This window comes from Polistes canadensis, unplaced genomic scaffold (genome assembly GCF_001313835.1).
Source record: "Polistes canadensis isolate GaletaPanama2010 unplaced genomic scaffold, ASM131383v1 scaffold_286, whole genome shotgun sequence".
In the NCBI taxonomy this organism is placed as follows: Eukaryota; Metazoa; Arthropoda; class Insecta; order Hymenoptera; family Vespidae; genus Polistes; species Polistes canadensis.
In genome coordinates this window covers 40,773-61,184 of record NW_014569833.1, presented here as the reverse complement: position 1 = coordinate 61,184, position 20,412 = coordinate 40,773, and the positions used below count along the sequence as shown (strand labels likewise).

The 20,412-nt window shown below is 29.2% G+C and overlaps 2 protein-coding genes across 5 annotated transcripts; both read right to left on the bottom strand.

Moving 5' to 3' along the window:
• Positions 1–1,188: 1,188 nt before the first annotated feature.
• On the bottom strand, positions 1,189–8,382 carry LOC106791117. Of its 4 annotated transcripts, XM_014756515.1 has the most exons (21): positions 8,282–8,382; positions 7,966–8,094; positions 7,617–7,777; positions 7,445–7,533; positions 7,316–7,370; positions 7,111–7,237; positions 6,985–7,046; positions 6,819–6,893; positions 6,473–6,677; positions 6,243–6,380; positions 5,981–6,151; positions 5,426–5,916; positions 4,895–5,345; positions 4,420–4,817; positions 3,758–3,986; positions 3,499–3,668; positions 3,221–3,413; positions 2,925–3,138; positions 2,612–2,802; positions 2,409–2,536; positions 1,189–2,269 (listed from the first exon to the last, which is right to left on the bottom strand). In XM_014756515.1, the coding sequence occupies exons 3-20, from the start codon at positions 7,755–7,757 to the stop codon at positions 2,412–2,414; spliced, it is 3,525 nt and encodes a 1,174-aa protein (XP_014612001.1). In that variant the 5' UTR covers positions 7,758–7,777; positions 7,966–8,094; positions 8,282–8,382; the 3' UTR covers positions 1,189–2,269; positions 2,409–2,411. The 4 variants fall into 4 exon arrangements, with proteins under 4 accessions (XP_014612001.1, XP_014612004.1, XP_014612005.1 ...); XM_014756518.1 differs by having other exon boundaries at positions 7,617–7,793; positions 7,966–8,382; XM_014756519.1 differs by having other exon boundaries at positions 7,617–7,772; positions 7,966–8,382.
• A 549-nt stretch (positions 8,383–8,931) lies between these two features.
• On the bottom strand, positions 8,932–19,568 carry LOC106791131. Its single transcript, XM_014756538.1, has 14 exons — positions 19,498–19,568; positions 18,955–19,090; positions 18,556–18,801; positions 16,989–17,710; positions 15,227–15,365; positions 12,314–12,843; positions 11,836–12,259; positions 11,531–11,721; positions 11,323–11,461; positions 11,028–11,236; positions 10,813–10,960; positions 10,238–10,737; positions 9,899–10,088; positions 8,932–9,826 (listed from the first exon to the last, which is right to left on the bottom strand). Exons 3-14 carry the CDS (start codon positions 18,618–18,620, stop codon positions 9,094–9,096), a joined length of 3,990 nt encoding a protein of 1,329 aa, XP_014612024.1. The 5' UTR covers positions 18,621–18,801; positions 18,955–19,090; positions 19,498–19,568; the 3' UTR covers positions 8,932–9,093.
• Positions 19,569–20,412: the final 844 nt, after the last annotated feature.

Here is a 20,412-nt window from a genome sequence, read left to right as displayed (position 1 = left end):
TAAGATAATATCTATTAGAAATCACCTTAGCGTTAAATTTAAGAGGTACTTAGGAGTACGGAGAGAAATTATAGTCTCGTATATGTAGAGTTACGTACGTAACAGGCTTTTGATGAATGTATCAATTCATTCTCTTGAACACAATGTTAATAACTCTCGTAAGATCATATAAATTGCTGACAAAGCTCTCCCACGTATTCTGAAAAAAATTGATGGTTGAATGTTACAAATTAATTTATTAAATTGTAACAAAAATCATCAAATTTTAGAAGAAATTTATTATCGATAAATCTCTATATGTTAATCGTGGCAGATTGGGTCTAACTGTATTTTTTTACTTATAAGATATTAACTTTCTCATACTTATTATTATTATTATTATTATTATTATTATTATTATTATTATTACTATTATTATTACTATTATNATATTATCATCATTTCTAAGTATTATTGATAGTAATACCTTTATTATATATATAGATTTAATATATGTTGTGCAGGCTCTAATCAAATTTGATATATGTACATTTCCTATAGCTGTTTCATAACTTTTATTTCTCTATAACTTTCTTTTGAAAGAGTTTCCGAAAAAAAATTATACCAATTTAGCTGCAGTGTAAACTTTTATTGCCATGCATTGAAATATCTAGAGTATTATAGTGAGTATTTATACTTTTTTTTTTTATGACAGTACTTATAATTAAATTCAAGATTTCTACATGCATATATATAGAACGATTAACGTTAAAATTCGATAATTCAAATATTGTTTTAATTATTATAGAGAAGGAGGTACTGCGACTTCGTTGTTATTATAATTTATAATCACTTTATTATATCTAGATAATCTATATATATATATATTTTTCAAGTTTTATTAATTTTTAATCATATTTTAGAATATAAGTAATATCATTATATATTAGATATCTTTTCTGTGGTAATTCCCAATCGATTAACTTTGGAGAGTTCTTGCTAATAAATGTGTTCTTTAGTGTTGACTTGATAATAAGACAAAGATGAAAATGAGAGAAAAAATAAAAAAAAAATGTAAAATATTTAAAAAAAATCATAAAAAATGTTCATAGCTTAGTAGAAATATATTATATATATATATATATATATATAACTCTCTCTTTCTCTCTCTCTATATATATATATAGAATTCTTTATAGAATCTCTATATATATAGAGAGAGAGAGGGAGAGAGAGAGAGAGAGAGAAAGAGAGAGGGAAAAAGAAAAAAGAGAGAGAAAAGGTAAGTAACGAATGACGGACTATTATGTGTTCAATTCATTTAAATAATCAAGAGAATCTACCTAACGATTTTAATTTGGAAAAACAATTCTATATATGTTTTGTTCCGTCAGTTAGTATTATATATATTCATACACACACTTGACCATCTAAAAAGTATATGTATGCTACATTTATTATTCATACATGAAAACAATTGCTAAATAAAAATTGAATAAAACACATTATACGTCGTTGTTATTTCAATCGACAAAAATATTATTCTTATTTACATCTTATAAATTTAGTTTTAAAAAAAAGAAAAAATCTAAGGGATAGGTGATCACTGTTGGAAGGAATTTTTGATTTTGTTTTATCTTATGATTTAAAAATGTATAGAATTGTACTAAATTATGTTAATTATAAACAGTTATGAATGTAGATTATTAAAATAAATCAGTATTCTGCTTTGTTGCATATATTGATATTTAATTTTTATATTATAGAAATATATAAAAACAATATTATTTACGTAAAGAAAGAACAGAATATTTATAACAATACTTATTTCTGATTTTCAGTTGGTTTTTTCTTTTTCTTATTAATATATTTGACTGTATTGTAATCTATATTGTTCTACACACTCAAATGTTATATTTCTGCATACTATATATCGATAATATGTTTATATACTACTGTCATTAATGTATTTCTAATATGGGTAGATTCAAATATTTGTTAAGTTTTGGAATTGTTGCGTATGATTAATAATTAAGAAAAAATTGTTATTTTTATTTGAAAATCGAATATTTTGGTATATATACTTTCATTTAACAAAAATTAATAATCATTTATACATAATAGTTCTTAAAACATGTATATCAGAATGATTAACACGAATTTGTATCTCTCTTTCGTACTTTATACAATCACAATAATATTCTTTCATTCTCTCATTTTTTTCTTAATTTTTTTTTTTGTATTTCTCCCTCTCTTCCCCACTTCTCCTTTCTTTTCAAATATTAATTACCTGTAATTAATCAGAGTATAAATATAAATAATTAATTTAATTAAATATAACGAAATATATATAAACTTTTGTAGAAAGTTGATATAATTCCAAATATTATTGTTATAGTTCAAAGATTGAGATATCTTTATGTACTTACAATTTATTTAATACTTAAAGAATCGGATACGTTTTTTGGAACAAGACCTAGACTATCAAGCATACCCGTTGGTGCTGATTCTTCAATCGGATAAGCCGTCATTTCATTACATTTAATTAAATGTATGGCTATAATATAATCATACCAAATTATGATACAATAATGTTTTAATTTTACATTATAAAATAATCTTTTTTATTTACCCAATTGATTCCCATCGTTTGTAGTATACCCACATCGACACTGCATTTTCTTTTCCAATGGGATATTTATAAGCGGAGAAGGAACGATTAAACTAGTCATAGGTCTTTCATTATGAATTTGTTGTAAATGTTCTTTAAATGCACGCCAACAACATGTTACATAACGACATTGTTGACATCGTTGTTCTCCGCTAATTACAAAAATTCAAAATCATTCGTGTTAAAATACATACATATAAATAATTAAGACAAACTTGTTTTCATTAGAAGATAAAATTATGTTCTCAACAAAAAAAAAAGGACATATTCTTACGGATAATGATCCTGTTCATCGATATCTTCTTCACATTCTTGACATGGTAAGTGACTATTAGAAGCATTAACTGAAATTGGTCCTGTACTCCATTTTTTGACACATTCGTCTCTTGGTAATTCAGCAACTGGACTTTCTACATCAAATCTTCTTATCATAGGTCGTTGTTTCAGTATCACTATTTCATTTTCAGTTGTTGAAAATGGTACAACTTCTACAAATCGTTTTTCAATAATCAACATACATTAACGTACGAGAAAAAAAAAACAAAAAGAATATATATATAATAGACTTACTTGAATTGATAACAGAATCGTGTAATTCTCTTTGATGAATTTTCAATGAACTTTTCTGATTAAACCATAAACAACATCTTGGACATTTATTTCCACGTCCTTGTTCTCTCCTTACAATGTGTCTTTGCATATGAAGTAAGAATGAGTGTATACTGGATGCATTCGTTTGTCCATCGACAATAAATTCTATTACCTATTAAATAGATTTTACTTGATAATTTTTTATTGCTATAGGGGTATCTGTATCGGATAAATTAAAATTTATTTGTTGCATTTACCTTTAGACAGAATGGACACTGCAAACCATTACCCTTTTCATGAATTTCATAATAATGATCTATAATATCTTTGTGACTAGATGTTCGATAACCACATGTATTGCATTGATATGGCATTTCTGAAGGACAATGCATCATTGATAAATGATTAATCAATAAATTGCTATTACCTGAAAATGTTAACGAAAGGAATAATTTTGTATAAATTTGATGTCTATCTCATTGGTGAAAATTAAATATCGTTATATAATAAACTCACCAAATTTTTGTTCGCATATAGCACATACAACCATATCACCAGCAGATTTACCAAATTTACTATGAGCTTCAGAAACATGAGTGACTACTTGATGTTTGGAAGAAAAAGTTGTACAGCAATAGCGGCATACAGGAAATTCTAATTGATCTGGTACTTGGGGTGGCACATGACTGATTATATGCTCCATTATTTCAGTGTTATACCGCATTACAGCAGTGCAGAGAAAACACTAAATTTTATATATTACAATGTAGTTATAATATATTCATCAAATATCTTTTAATATGATATATCTTGTCAATAAATTGATTGTCACGTTGATCACCAGTAACTGGCGTTTATTCCGCCAATCTGTTTCATTACATTACCTACATTACTATAGTGTTTTATACAGGTAACTCTCTTATAACACGGTAGATAGATTCCTAGAAAATGGCGTATTGAGTAAAACTGTGCCATATGAGACCCAGAGTTCATTATTCTTTCTCGTTATTATTTGAAAATAATTTGATTTTTAAATATGTTAAACAAAATCATGTGTTTTAGCGAAACCGTGTTGTAGCAAGATTACCTGTATTTTATTTTAGAATCGTGGCTTCTACGGCAAAATATATAAAATTTACATGACAGTCAATGTATTGATATAAATAAATAAATTGTACCTTAAAATATAACAAAGACTTATTCTCTTTTAACAACACATTTTGATCACCTTCCATAGTAGCATAATAACATTTTTGAAGTTGTATTTGGTCTGTTTTATTTTCTCTTTCTTTTTCCTTAATAATTTTCGCATCAGAAGTATTTTTCTTTGCTTCTATATCTGGACTAGGCGGTGTAGGTAACATTCTTTTCCTTCCTCTTTTTGGACCAGGCTTTATTAAGGTAGATTCCGATTGTTTAATATTGTGAACTATTCTTTCAGGATTTGTCTGTGGTTGATCCTTAGTTACTGTCAGTGAACTTAATGGAGAAAGAGGAGGAGGATTAGTTTTTGAATAAGACCAGTCTTGAAACGGATTAGCTGCAATTTTTGCAAGACGTTCTAGCATGCAATCGCCTGAAAAATATAATGAAATATATAATTATGTATTATCTTAAATATAACGTTTACGCTAATAAGTATGTAATATTTACTAGAGTCTATCTTGGTTTGGTCAGATATATGAAGTATAATATTGTCAAATGCGCGTGCTGCAGTAGCACCGTATATTTCTCTCCAAACAAGTTCATCCAAAAATTGTTGTATCATTTGTCTACTTAGTAAACTCAATGTATTTTGAAACATTCTTGGAACTATTTTTCTTAAATATTCCATTATGTGATAATTGCTCATGAAATTTCTAGGATTTTGATCAGAAAACGCTGATTGCGTTACATTGGCAAAACCAAGTTCTTGTAAAGTACTCTTGTCAACCGTAAAGTCAGTCATAATTTTAGAATCTATGTGTACCCAGTCTTTTAATGGATGAAGAATATTATTAAATCTTTTCTTATATGATCTTTCTCCATCTTGTACCGGATCACAAGCACGCAATCTTAATTCTAACGTTTTCATATCCAAAACACCAAGAACTTCAACTTTCACCTAAAAAAAATATTCATATGCAAGTATAAGAATTTACATATGTTGATTGATTTATAAAAAAATAAACAAATGTATTTTACCTGACGTAAATTTCCATCTTGCGAAGTAGTACCCAAACTGATAACACCTACTTGTATCATAGAATTATTTCCACCCATTATTCTACTTTTATCCCATATTGCAGCTGTGCATACACTACGTAAATTTGTATAAAAATTTTTTACATATATATTCGAAACTTTTACCCAAGAAACTACATTTTGCACATTGGTTTGACACGCCCAATGATAAATAAGTTTTAAAAGAACTGTAGGAGTGTATGGTGCTCCTTGGAAAATAGAACCAGAAAAGATAGAAACAAAGCGATCCGGACAACAAGTAGAAATCCACACATATCCTCCAGAATATGGGAATCTACCTTGATCGCTATACATTCCTAATTTAAGTTTTTCTTTTTGATAATTTTTACTATGTAATATACAATGTTGTTCGGAACGAACTAGACCTTGTTGAATTAACCACTCGGCGAATTTTGTAGCAGAATACATAAGTACACTTTTTACTTTGATATCTGTAAAAATTTACATTCAATATTAAATCTCATGCATGAAATATACATTTTATTTAATAGATACCTAGCTCTGATCTCTCCTTTAATGCAAACTGTGGTATGATTTCTTTTGTGCGAAGATTAGGTCTTGCCACAACTACCAATGAAGGAAAAGTTCTACCACCAGTCATTTTATTAAAAGTAAATTCTTTACCATCGGGAAGATTCTTTTTTGTTTCATCGATTTGTTCACAAGCTGTAACATATTTCATGGTAAATGTATTGTTCATTTCGAGTTCTATAATAAATATAAATAATTAATTATCAATATATTTTTATATTAGTACCTATATTTTTTATTCCAACTGATATACCACCTATACTAGTCTGTTCGGTAGGTTTGGAAATTAATGTTGTTTGATTTCCTTGTGATTTGTTAACAGTTTTTATTCTGAGATTTGTAACACCTTGTGGAGTAGTAGTAGCTGTGACAATTATATTGATTTTAGAAATATATTAAGAAGAAGAAAGTTTGTTTTATAAATTCTCTTATATTTCTTCGTTTGAAGTTACTTACTTGAAGTTACAACATGTGTCGTAGTGCCAACTTTTTGTCGTCCACGAGAAATTGCAGGAGGGACTGCAGGAGGAACTGCAGGAGGGACTGCAGGAGGGACTGCAGGAGGAACTGCAGGAGGGATTGCAGGAGGGATTGCAGGAGGAACTGCAGGAGGAACTGTAGGAGGAACTGCAGGAGGAATTGCAGGAGGAACTGCAGGAGGCTTTAATGAAAAAGTAATGCATGAATACCATAAAAGACCGAAAAAAATTGTATGTTAGAAATATTAATGTATAAGAATAAACCCGAATATTAAATCTTTCATTAACATATACGAATATATATATATATTTTAACAACATACCTCCTCTATAATATCAAGTTGTGGTGGCTGTATTTGTAAAACTTTTGTTCGACGTCCGGATCTAGTATATTTATACTATAAAAATGATATATACAAAAATATTAGTTCTCCCAAAAATCTCGGTTTTTATGCATTATAATATAAATGATTATTTAAATTGTCTTACACTTTCTGATTGAGATTGCGCAGACACAGAAGTTGGTATAGCTGTTGTTGTCGTCGTATTGCCTATAACAAAACTTTTTAGGTTGATTATAAATGAATCATGCTTCTTACAATAACCAAATTTTACCTTGTTGTTGAGTAACTTGCCCAAGAATAACTCCTACTCGTGGATCAACAACAAGTTGTATATTTCCTTGGGCTCCATTAGTATTATTTACCATATTAAGTTTTATTTGTTGACTTGCATTCTGATTCTGTAATATATCTATAGATATATATACACATCTTCATAGATTATGTTTAATTAAACATTAATATTATATCGTACTTACTACATTTATTAATGACTGCGGATTCTTCACGATTTGTTGTGACGTATTAGAAGGACTAATAAATTGAAATATATGAATGAAAATAAAATGATAATGTAAAAATAAACAATTGATATATTGAATACTTACATTGTATATTGATATCCATTTACAGATCCAGACTGACATACTATTTTCCCTCCGTGATCTATAACTAATTGCTCCAAAGTAGTTGCAACCTTAAAAACATATAACTTATTAGATTAATTAGATCAATTTTTACAAAATCATCTATCAAGTTATACGTATAAAGAGAGGTTACCTTATTGCAATCTTCTTGCAGCTTTTCTCTTTGTTTTAATTGTGATTCACTTAGTGGTTCCTCGATGCATTCCAAATTCAAAGTCATATGAAGCGGTCTATTGCTTGTGACCGATTGTGAAACAGTACGTGATTTTGGCATCTTGTAGTAGTTATACTATCCTTGATTAATTTTAATCTCATGAAAATATTTGATGGTAAGAAGAGTTAATGTAATACATAGCAACAGTTTGGTATATAAGAATGAAAAAAATATGGCATATTCTTTAAATAAATAAAATCATACCACTATATAAATATATATGTAAATATAAATATATAAGTGTAATATAAATATAAAATATACTTACAATCTGTCTCTCTTTCAAACGTCAACATAAATCCCATGGAGTTTTAAAAACCATTAAGGTTTGAATTCCTCTCCAGGATATTGCGAAAATGTTACTGTCTTTCTCAAAAAGAAGTGGTCCTTCTAGCGTCTGTTACACCATAAAGATCCATAATTATACAATTAAGAAATAAAAAAAGGTTGTTTATATGCTCGTCCTTATAGCACTTTTAGGTTGTTTCACAATTCGTTTAGCTTTATATTTTTATATATATTTTTGTACTCATTTATTTTGTCTCTCTTTTTTTAAAATAGAATTAAATTTGAATAATTCTTACAGATTGTAGTAATTTAAATTCCATTGATAACTGCAATAAACTAATGCAGCAATTTTTGGAGTGTTAAAGCTTTTCATTACTGTTGACTAAGATGGCGGGCACATGGGTACTTCATTTTTTTTTTTTATTTCAGACTACTGGGCAACAAAATATCTCTATCTTTTTGTTTTTTTTCTATCTTTTTAACAAATTATTATTCTGCATTAATTATTCCTAGAAAATTATTGATCTTAATAAATTTCGTTTATATAAATTGTCCAGTAATATTAATTACGATCGCGCGAAAGTTTAAAAAGAAAAAGAAAAACAAGGAATCATTTTGAATCAAAGATATGAAATATTTGATATATTTTGCCGCCTTTTTTTATTGATATTTAAATTAAAATAAAGATATTTTAGTTTCAAAGTTTATATATATATTATGTATCTCAAGCAAAATGTATATATATGGTATATTCATGTATACTTACATATAAATTTAAAAAATACAAATTACACAGGATTGTGGTACATCAGAAATTATTATTATTATTATTATTAAAAATAAGAGAGATAAATATATAACATACCTACATTTTCATTTCTTTTTCTTTTCGTCTGTTTTATTTTTAAATCCTACGTAATTTTAACGCACGTTTATACAAGTGTTCATATAGTTTTTATTAGTAAATCAACATTACATGGAGAATCATTCTTAACGCACATAAATTTAGCGTTATAATTTTTATGTGAATTAAAGCAAGTACTAAAAATAAAATAAAAAAATATCTATATATGTATATTGTATATATGTATATACAAATAAAAAATGTTTAGTTTACTTTAATAATAAAACCATTAGTCATTTCTGAAACGTTAGAATCATTAGAAAATGTTGAAGTGAAATTATTAATAAATTTTTTAAATTGATCACTGTTCGTCGTTACCGACGGAGTCAAAGGTGTGATCATCTTTACCGACCGTTCCGAATGATTACGATTATGTTGTTTCGTAATAAATGGCGCTTCAATCGCCGTTGAATTAAAATGCGCGAAATTCGAATTAAGTTTTAAAATTGTTTCAGTGCTTCCCGTAAATTTAGAATCATCTTCGTTGATTTGTTTATCAAGTTTTTCTGGGAAGAATATTTGACCATCATGTTCTTTTTCATTATCGTAACGATTCTTTGCAATATTCGTGGTACGAGATACCAGACGTCGTCTAAATACACGATTTCTAAATCTCGCAGTGCGGCCATTATTTTGTGGATCGTTATTTTGCGATATAACGATCGACGAGTCGTTTAATAAACGATTTTTGCTGTCATTTGCAGATGCCAAGGAGTCTGTACAATTTGGTGGTGGTTCTCTGTGAAGATAAGTTACAGGCCAATGTCTTGCATAATAATTTACATTGTTTCGGTCACCGTTATCATTATTATGATAGCCACCACCATGATGATAACCACCATAGATATCGTGTTGAATCGGTCGTGAACTTGGTAAATAAGGATAATATTTCTCGCTACATGGTCTCCATTGATCGTTGGACAAACCCACGTAACACCTGTTGTATTCAATCATTATTAGGAATTGTTTAACACATAAAACGTAATAAGATAGAGTTTATCCAAATTACCATGGATAATGAAATCCTTGAGAGTAACCACAACGATGGCTAGGTTCGCAACAATAATCCCAACTACCAGGTTCTCCTCCTTCCGTTTCACATGACCAAAAACCAGCTACATCGTTCTTCTCACATTTGGTACCCTGTTTACATGGGTAACCGTTTACGGTGTAATGTTGGAAGGTTGCAAAATCAGGAGCTGAACAAAAATGAACAAGTATTTCAGCTCTCTTCAAATAGTTTAACTCTGTTCTAAGAACTTTTTTCATGAGACCATAAATAACATGGTGATATTTAAATTAAAATTAATCACCCTGTAATAAATGAAATGAAACAAAATATATTTACATGGTGGAATGATATCATCTTGTCCATAAGATCCATGAAAATGATTATAATCCATGTATCCATGATTATCTCCGTAATCTCCCTGACCACCATAAGGACGATCATGTGGTGGTCTAACAGGAGGATCGGGTCTATCAGGATCGTACGGTCTTGATCCATGATCAAAATTATTGTTAAAAGGCCTAGATATTTCATGCCCATAAATTGGTCTAGGATCAGGAATATAAATCCCATCAGATTGATCAGATCCAGGACCTAAATCGGGTCTAGCTGGTTGTAGTGGTGGTGGTTGGGGAAGAGGTCTTCCATAGCCAAGACCTGGACTACCGAAAACATGATTATCATCTATGGAATATCCTGTGATCATACATTGGGGTTCAAGATCCTTCCAAGCGTAAAGAACGTGATTGTCGTCGTAAGCATAATCCAATCCTGGTCTTAAATCCCTTATCGATACGTCGCTTAAAAGACAATTTTGATCACCTCTGTCAGCTCGAATCCTAAAAATTTCAGTTTGCAATAAGATATATCCTAATAATATTTGTTAGAAATAATTTCAAGATTAAAGTAATTACTTATAACTAAAGGACATGCACGGTGTAGGATCTTTCTGTCTCATTTTGGAACATTTGTCACGACATTCAGACTCGGAATCAACGTTTACCGCTAGCATTACTGAATATGGCGTAAGTCTACATGGTTTGTTGTAACCGGAATAGCATACTGTAAATACAAAATGTATTAAATGTCTTTTGAAAAATAAAATAATGGAAAATAGTAAGATTCGAACCATCTTCTCCACGTGGAAACTTGTTCTGTCCTCCAATTTGAATTGGTGGAAATGGATAAGGCTCGCAACCTCGTCCAAAACTACCTCGTTCGTATAATTCAGCTCCATCCATATCTGGCATGTTGGTTGGATTGATTTCTTGAGTTGGCCAATCGCTAAGATAACAATTTGTAGAAGGAATTCGTTCTTGGGGTCCACCTAATCCATATCTTTCGAGGATTTCAAAATATGTAATATATTTATCAAATAATTGATTTATCAATGAAATATTTAACATATAAGTATTACGTATTACCTAAAAGCAAAACTTCGACATGTAAAATCTCGAGAAATCGTACATTCCACTTGACACTCTCCGAGATCATTAACAGAAGTTGATTTCCTAATTACATCTGTTGGCATACCAAAGCCACTTCTTACTCTCCAGAAACATTCTACAAAATAGAACATTTGAAAAATAAATAATGACTGATTGATTATATCGCGTATTAAATTGTATTTACCATCAGGCGGGTAATGATGATGATGACGATTATGTCGTTGAATCATCATATCGCAAGTTCTAGGATTACCTATTATCGCGTAAATATCATAATCGCGATTAGGTTCGATGTCGGTATAAAAATTTAAATCCCTATAAGAGATATCGGTGAGTAAACAATTGTCCGTAGGATCAGTAGCAGCGATGTTGTATCTAAATAATAATAAAAAGAGATTGTTCAAATCCGTAAAAAGGCAATATGGCAATAACTACTACTGTTTTTTATGTTTTTTTTTTCAGAATTTGCAATAATAAAATTAGTATTACCTGTAGCCCATAGTCATACAAATAAATAGATTCTCATTCAAACAGAGACTCTCGCATTCCTCTAAACTCGGTGTTAAATATGTCTTTCTAATAACACCTCTGATAAGTTTAAAACCAGCACCAGCTCTCACTGTGCACCGTTGTTCCTTATTCGTTCCACCATATAATTGATCTCTGTCCGCTGGTATATAATTATCACCATAACCAAATGCACCACCGTAATTATAAAATTCACCATAGAAATGATCGTTTTCTTGAGGTCTACCATCAGGCTTCTTCCCTTGGGATGGATTTTTTGGATAATATTTGGATACATCAAAATGGCCGACGTAATTTGTATCGTATCCGTACGAACTACCATAAACACCACCATAAACTGGACCTTTCCGACGATCCGATGAATATGGTCCGATTTCGTTAGTTCCTAAAAAATTGTAATTAAACCTTTCGTAATGATTGCATTATGTTAAATACTTACCTATATCACCATAAGGACCATAATCGACTCTCCTATCAGGATATTTCGGAATAAAAGGTCTATCGATAGAACCATGATACATAGGTTTATAAACTAATGGTCTCCCATAAGAATAACCATTACCACTAAAATTGTCGATAGGTCTTCCATCGGGAGAATGAGTTCTTTGAAAAAATGGATTGACGTTTGGTGGTTTATAGGAACCTTCATAACTCTGTGGTCTGTTACCATTTATTGGTCTAGGTAAATTTATTGATAATCCTGACTGAATTGTTTGGTAAATCGGTCTTTGATCATAATTATCATAGATGATAGGCCGTGGAATTTCACTAGGAGGTGGAGGTCTTCGATCAGATACGTAATTTGGTCTTGATCCAGAATTATAAGATTCTATTATATCTCGACGACAATTAGAATCTTTTTCATAATAATCGCATTGTGGATCTGATAGGAAATCTCGATTAATGTTTAAACGTGAATAAGGTACTGACGTCATCTCGCACATACCACGTAACCCAGGACCTAATCGTCTGTTATTCAAATTCATACAAATATTATTTCAATATATGAGCCGTTTATTTTCAAAGTGGCATAAGTCACTATTTTTTATTTTCTTTTTTTTTTTTTTTTAATTTAAAGATACCTAATAAGAAGGTATCACAGGGAACTTGGACATAAAAAAGAAGTAGAACTTAATTTAACTATAAGAAAAATAAAGACTCTTTTAAAAAATAATAACTATCCCATGAGTCTCATACRCATGGTATTTAATGAGTTTAAAATTGACAAAGATCGTGTAAAAAATCCAAATCTACAAGATAAAAAATATATTAAGTTTCCATATATTAAACCTTTAGTAAGTAAAATAAATAAATGTTTTAAAAACACTAATATCAAACTGGTTTTTTATAATCTAACAAAAATAAATTCTATTTACACCAAATTAAAAGACAGGGTAGATAAATTTGACCAGTTTTATACACTTAGTGTATAAAATACCATGTGAATGTGAAAAGTGTTATATAGGACAAACTAAACAGAAACTTAAAAAAAGATTAGATCAGCATAAAAATGACTGTAAACCTACAAATGTAAATAAAACCAATACCACAGCGTTAGCTGAACATCATTTTACAACAGGACACAACTTTAAATTTGACGCAGCAACTATTTTAGATTTAGAAGAAAATTGGTATAAAAGAAATATCAGCGAAATGTATCATATAACAAACAATAACGAATTTTAGAACGGATACAAATAATTTAAATCACATCTATAACGGAATTTTTAAATTTAACGATAATAAATAGAACACTGTATTAACATTGAAGATATCTAGACTAATAAACACTAGTCTAGATTGAAACAGTTTTGTTGAGGAACTTAAATAATAACGATCAATTTAACGAAGTTTAGATGTTTTGTGTTTTGAATATTAAAAATAAAAATGTCTACTCAATGAAAAAAGACGCTGAACTATAAAGATTAAGGTAACATGTAAAAAATTATATAATGTATGAGTCTTATGTATTTCGTAATATAAGAAATAACAATAAAATAAAATTTCAAGTTGTTGAAGAAGTGTCAATAAAGGGACGAAACGTCCAACTTAGTTAAATTAAGTTCTACTTCTTTTTTATGTCCAAGTTCCCTGTGATACCTTCTCATTAAGAATTTTATTTTTGGACGAGAGAAATAACTGATGAAAATATACCGTTCAATTGTAATTAGTGTTGCCATTAATTCGATTTTTTTTGAAAAAGTGACTTATGCCACTTTCAAAATAAACGGTTCATATATGTATATTAATGTATACGACAAATATATAGAGATATATAATATTATGTTATCGAAAATTGAACAAAGGTTTGAAAATATCTATTTCGAAGATCATATATAGCAACGTATGCAATTGTTTACGAATCAAGAAGCGTGTCAACAGTGCGCTTGCGATGCGATCAAATTTTTCATGATGCAATCAAATAGGTCATGCACTTCGTGTCATGAATATGTATATTTTTTCTACATTTTTATTTCGAACATTTACGTATGCGTATATACAGGAGAGATCACCTAACTATGCCAATTCTATGAATAATATAATCGTGTTTTTAATTAAGCGTTAAGGGGTTACATGGGTTTGGGACTTTCAAAAAAAATTTTTTTGTAAATTCTACATCTCATCTAGAATATTGTAGTGAATTTTGAAGTCGATAGGAGTAGTAGTTTTAAAGATAGAGCCTTGGGAAGTTGCACTCTTTAATGGATCTTATACCAGCACTCAAATCTTTAAACGCGTTTTTCTCAAAACGTTTTTTCTAAAGTCGGTTGCCAAGATTTCTCGAAAACTATTTAACTGATTTTGATGAAATTTGCTACACGTCTTCGTGATACTATTGACAAGGACTTGGACGAAGGATTTTCGTTTTTTTCATAAAATCGAATTTTAGAAAACCAAAATGTGGTGCAAATTGTACCGAAATTTGAATGTTCTTACTAAAAACGTTGCCAAAAATTTAAATTTCAATTTTTTTCTTTTTCCTTTGTCCAGTTTCTAGTTTTAAGTATTCACTAAAAGACCCTATTTTTTCAACAGAAAAGCCCCCACCGTTTATGAGTTCTGCTGTCAACGCGAAAACACTTTTTTTCGGTAGGGTCACCGGAAATGACGTCGCAATGGCTGAGTTTAAAATATTTTTCAACCAAAATTTCAGAAAATGTTCTTTAAATATGTATCTTAAATGCTATAAAAAGTTTGAATAAGAATTCCATTTTTTATATAGAAAAAAAAATTGTTGAAAATATGCTATTTTTTCCCAGTGTAAATCCATGTAACCCCTTAAGTCAAACCAATCTTTTTATTAGAAATTTCATTTAATTATTTATTTATTATTCTGATTATATTTAATTACCTGTAATTGAAGCCTTCGCAAATGAAATATTTTTCATAATCGCATGCTCGATGGCACTCTTCTACTCTCTGACACTCGACAGCTCTTCTTACGTGAATTTGCATAGTTTTCTTGCCGCTTAATAGTCTTCGGTAACACGCTATAGTAATTAATCAAAAATAAGTATAATAAATATGTATATAATAAATAAATTAAATAAATAAATCTTACGCGAACAATTTTCAACGACATCCTCTACTAATATTATAGAACTTTGCATAGAATTTCGTATGAGTAAAATTAATGGAAAAATTAAAAGCCACTCTTTCTCACATAAATTCATTTTTTTATACATATATATATATACATTTACACATTTTGCAAATTTTTCGTTTAGACTTGTACTTTTTTAAATATATATATATATACATATATATAATATTTATGCTTTCTTTGAAAAAAAAAAAAAGAAAAAGAAACGATAAAATAACACGAACAGAAAATCGTAATAACATAAAGTAACGGAGAAATTACGAACTCGCATCGTTTTATAGAAAAAGTGAACGTTTCCGTGAGAATAGTGGGAGGGAACGGTGCACACATTGATGGAGGGGTTTTGGTGTTACATGATCATTAATGACTCTACTTAGATTATTTTTTTTTTTTTTTCATTTCGTTCTTCTGACTAAAAAGAAATGACGTCAGTTTAGAAGGGACGGGAATCGCGGGATGTCCTCGAAGATTTATCAAGGTTCTTACTTTAGAATAATTATTTCAGCCAAGTTGAGGCTTCTTTTGTTATCGAACATTATATGAATTTAATAAAATCATATTTCCGGTGTTTCAAATTCGAAAAAAAATTATAAACGAATAAAACATTACACCCGCATTGGTTATATTTTTGTCGTCTTGAAAGTTCAGATTAATTTTTAGACGACGATGCATCTGTTTCACTCTTGTAATCGTGTCACGGCAAATCAGGAATGCACGTGCGTTGCACAAGGGAGAAAAATAAATGGCGAGACGTTACAGGACGTTCGACTTCCGGTTAGCGTGATCCATCACCATGAGACAGACGCTCTTACTTTCGATTGTCCCTTATTTCTTCAATGCTCTTCCAATTCATTATTTCGAAGAAACTTCATTTTCTTTTTGTTTCAAGACGATTTTCTATACATTTTTTGTGAGAGCACAGAAATAGAACGAAATATTCTTCAATTTCTTTATTCTATCCATTTATTTTTATTTATTTATCATACCTTTTATTTTTCTATGACGTTAGTAACGGATTCGAAAATACGATTAGTTTGTAAACTTTTCATGACGTAATAAAAGTTAATTGTCGTTACGATAAGACACGGTGTGCACCGGAAAACAACGAATGAACATCAACTTAATTGACATACCTAACATTTCAAATCTATGTCATTGCCGTTGACTCAACTGTTCTATCAAAGATTCTCTCGTGAACGCGTTTTGATAAAAGTGAAATGATTTATTCCCCGATTTCACGAATCTCAAAGAAAAAAAAGCAAAGTTATGTTATTCTTTCCAATTGTTTGAAAAAGAAACATGAGAATTTGTATAATATTATCATAACTTTTACACATCTTTCATTTTAGATAAATATCTACATTCAATTAAAAGAGTTAAGATAAATCGTATACAAGGTGAACGATTTAAATTTAAACGTAAACGTACTATCAAGATTTCCTATTTAAATGTCCCACCCTGTATGTCAAAATGTAATTAAAACAAAAATATCATTACTATTATTACTCACATTTCATTTCTTCGCTAACTGGGATTTTCAATTTCTTGTAATAATCGTTAATGAAGTTTTTATAGTCATTAGAGCCAATGATAAAATCATCATTTGGATTAGTAACAAATGGATGAGTTTGATTCAATTGAAATTGTTGTAACGTTCCACTTTGTAGAGGCTTCCATCGAGTAGGATTTTGATTAAATTGATTGTAAGGTGAAATTGTGCTCGTATGACTTTGATCATTTTTAAAAATCATACTATTGTCTTTATCATTATTATAAAAATCCTTTTTATAATTATCATTGAATCCATGTGCCACATTTTTCGTGCATTCGTCGTAAATGTTGATTACGGGTCTCGACAAAATTTCGTAAGGTTTCATACGAAAATTGTCCAGATTTTTGTTTTGCCAAATGTTATCATAATATGAACGATAAATTAATGGTACTGGATGATATACATTGTCTTTTGTAATTCCTGAATCTTCAAAATGAAACGAATGTTCCTTTCCTTTGTCGAAATATATTTTTTGTCCAAAATTGTTGTTACCTGTTTGCGGATTTTTCTCAATCGGTAATTTGGATTCTTCGTTTTGAACAAAAGTTGGATAGTTTTGATTATTAATAGATATTTTCGGTCTGGTACCATAATTCTTGTTTCTTACGATATCTATGATACGTAGATTGTCGTCGAATGACGATTGTTGAATGTTTGCTCTATTTTCATTATTTTCAGATCTTTAAATAAATATATATATATTTATTAGATTGGTGCGTATCAAATGTCGGATTTTTAAATATAAAATTTTTCAAACTAACGCTGTACTTTTCGATCGTTAAGGGGCACACCTAGTGTGAAATTTTGAAAAAATTGATTTTTTTTTGCATATTTTGATAGTTTATATTTTTAAAAATAACATACTGAAATTTCAAATAAATATTTCAAATAGTTTTAGAGTTACAGCCTTCTAAAGGATTAGAAAGCAATCATTTTATCTTTGAACGCGTTTTTCTCAAAACTACATTTTTCAAATTGGCTGCAATTGTAACTCGAAGAAGAATCATCCGATCGCTTCGATTTTTTTTCTGCTTATTTCCTATATGTTTCTCTGTACAATCACCTAAAAGTTTTACGATTGTATAAAAAATGTAATTTTGGCGGGCCAAAAATCATCCAAATTTTCAGCAAAATTCGATTTTTTTTTATTTAAAAGTCTGCCATTTTGTTAAATTTTAATTTTTTTTCACGATTTTAGGTCATTGTATAAGCAATACTTTCTAGATTAACAGTATTTTTTTTTTTTATTTCATCCACAGTGTAAAGGCCGGAGTCACTGCAGCCGTTTAGGCCCTTTTTTTATAGTGACTTAGGAGATAGCGAATAACTCGCTGAAAATTACTTTTTTTCATTTGAAAATTTTAGTAAATATTCGTTAATTATGTATAAATATATCCTATAAATTTTAAAATATTTCATCCAGTAGTTTTCTTTAAAAAAATTTCTAAAAATCACCTAGGTGTGCCCCTTAACAGTATTCTCCCTAAACGCCTGATTATTAGTAAATTCGAATTAGAATTTTTACCTTGTAGGTTGATAAATATTAGACAATGCCGATCCAAATAGACCACCGGCAAATCGTGAATTCATTCTCGTATCATTTTTTAATTTTTCATTTCCATTGTTTTCAGTTTTATAAAGTCGATCGGATTCACAATTCGGTAAACGTTGTGTACGCAAATAAACATCGTAATCAGAATTAGCTTTTAGATTTTCCGGATTTGGTATTTTTGAACTCAACTCGCAACTCGTGTTTCCTTTTTGACTAATCCTGCGAATACAAAAATATTATTTATATAATAAATATCTAATAAGAAAGTAAATTTTAGTTTTTATAATCATAGAAATGAAACTTTACTGTTATCAAAGTATATATTCTGTTTTTCAATTTATTGTTTTAAAATACAAAAAGTGAAATATTTACCCAAAACTAAAGGCAGCACAAGAGTTTCGTCTTTTCGAACATTCATCTTCGCAATCGGAAATACTTTCCACTTTGATAATCAGAGAAATATCTTTATCCGGTAATTTTGTACCAATGGATATTCTGGTATAACAATCTAAAGTTAAATGAACATACGCAATGAAATTATTCTTATTTATTCAGTTGTTTCTATTGTCCAAAAATAAAATTATTAATAAGAAGGTATCATAGGGAATTTGGACATCAAAGAAAAAGAAGTAGAACTTAATTTTGATAAGTTGGACGTTTAGTCCCTTTATTGGGATTTCTTCAGCAACTTAATCTTTAAAGTTCAGCGTCTTTTTTCTTTAAGTAGACATACATTATTATTTTTATTTTTAATATTCAAAACACAAAAAATTTACACTTCGTTAAATCTTAATCCGTTATAATTTGAACACTCAACAAAACTGTTTCAATCTAGACTCAAATAAAAATAGATACAATGCAAACACAAACAAGTATATTCTTATTTATATTTATTTTTTACGATATCACACTTACCATTCGCGACAATTACCAATTGATTATCGATAGTAAGATCCTGAAGTTTAGATATTCGTAATAGATCAAAAAATATGAAAATTATTAAAATAAATTCTAAATGATATTGTTTCGCGTTTCTTCCTCGTCTCAACATGTTTTTACGAAGAGAGAGAGAGAGAGAAAACTCTCCGTTTTTGAAAATAATTCTAAATATTCGAATCACTTTCTCGTCATTTTATCGAAAAACTTTGAATCATAATTATTAATTTTCGATCACGCACACGCGTACACACTGAATCTGATTTAAATCTGAAAGAAAAATTGATACTTTACGAATGTAGAACCGATGATCGATCAGCTTCGAAAGCAAATAACTAAATAAGAAGATAAAATTCGTCACCTTAACTTCAAAACTCCTCTCTCTTTTTCTTTCTCTTTCTTTTTTTTTTTTTTTTATTTATCCAATACGACACGTTCACCGAGGATGACGAGGTAGCTTAATTAACGGGTCCGTTGTAATTATCATCGCTTCAACACGGTTCATTATACTTTAGCGTAGGAAATAAAATAAAAAGAATGAGAAGATGATGATGAAGAAGAAGAAGAAGAAGAAGAAGAAGACAAAAAATAAGAAGACTCGTGCCTTTTACGATTGACTCACTACTGAGAGCATATCCTAACTGTATCATTGTCTTATAGAAGAAGGAACAACACTTAAGACTAGACCCCCGTGTATTATTATTCTTCTTCTCTGTTACTTACATTTGCACGCTTAAAGGAACTCGAGTATATAGATACTTATAGGTATACCAGGTGTTTCAAAAGATTTAAATCATTTTTCAAGAACTTTATTAAATGGATTCGATACAAAAAAAATATATATATATATATATATATATATATTTATATAGATTTCTCTGATTACGTTACGTT

Bases quoted from the DNA above. Each gene is read 5' to 3' on its own strand.
- LOC106791131 (XM_014756538.1), bottom strand. From the start codon at position 18,620: ATGAATTCACGATTTGCCGGTGGTCTATTTGGATCGGCATTGTCTAAT. The intron at 11,462-11,530 runs GTAAATACAATT...TCTATTTTGTAG, and splicing joins TCATCATTACCCGCCTGATG to AATGTTTCTGGAGAGTAAGA. The intron at 10,089-10,237 runs GTAAATATATTT...ATTTTTGTTCAG, and splicing joins AGATGATATCATTCCACCAT to CTCCTGATTTTGCAACCTTC.
- LOC106791117 (XM_014756518.1), bottom strand. From the start codon at position 7,757: ATGCCAAAATCACGTACTGTTTCACAATCGGTCACAAGCAATAGACCG. The intron at 6,381-6,472 runs GTAAGTAACTTC...TAATTGTCACAG, and splicing joins GACACATGTTGTAACTTCAA to CTACTACTACTCCACAAGGT. The intron at 3,139-3,220 runs GTAAGTCTATTA...AACGATTTGTAG, and splicing joins CGATTCTGTTATCAATTCAA to AAGTTGTACCATTTTCAACA.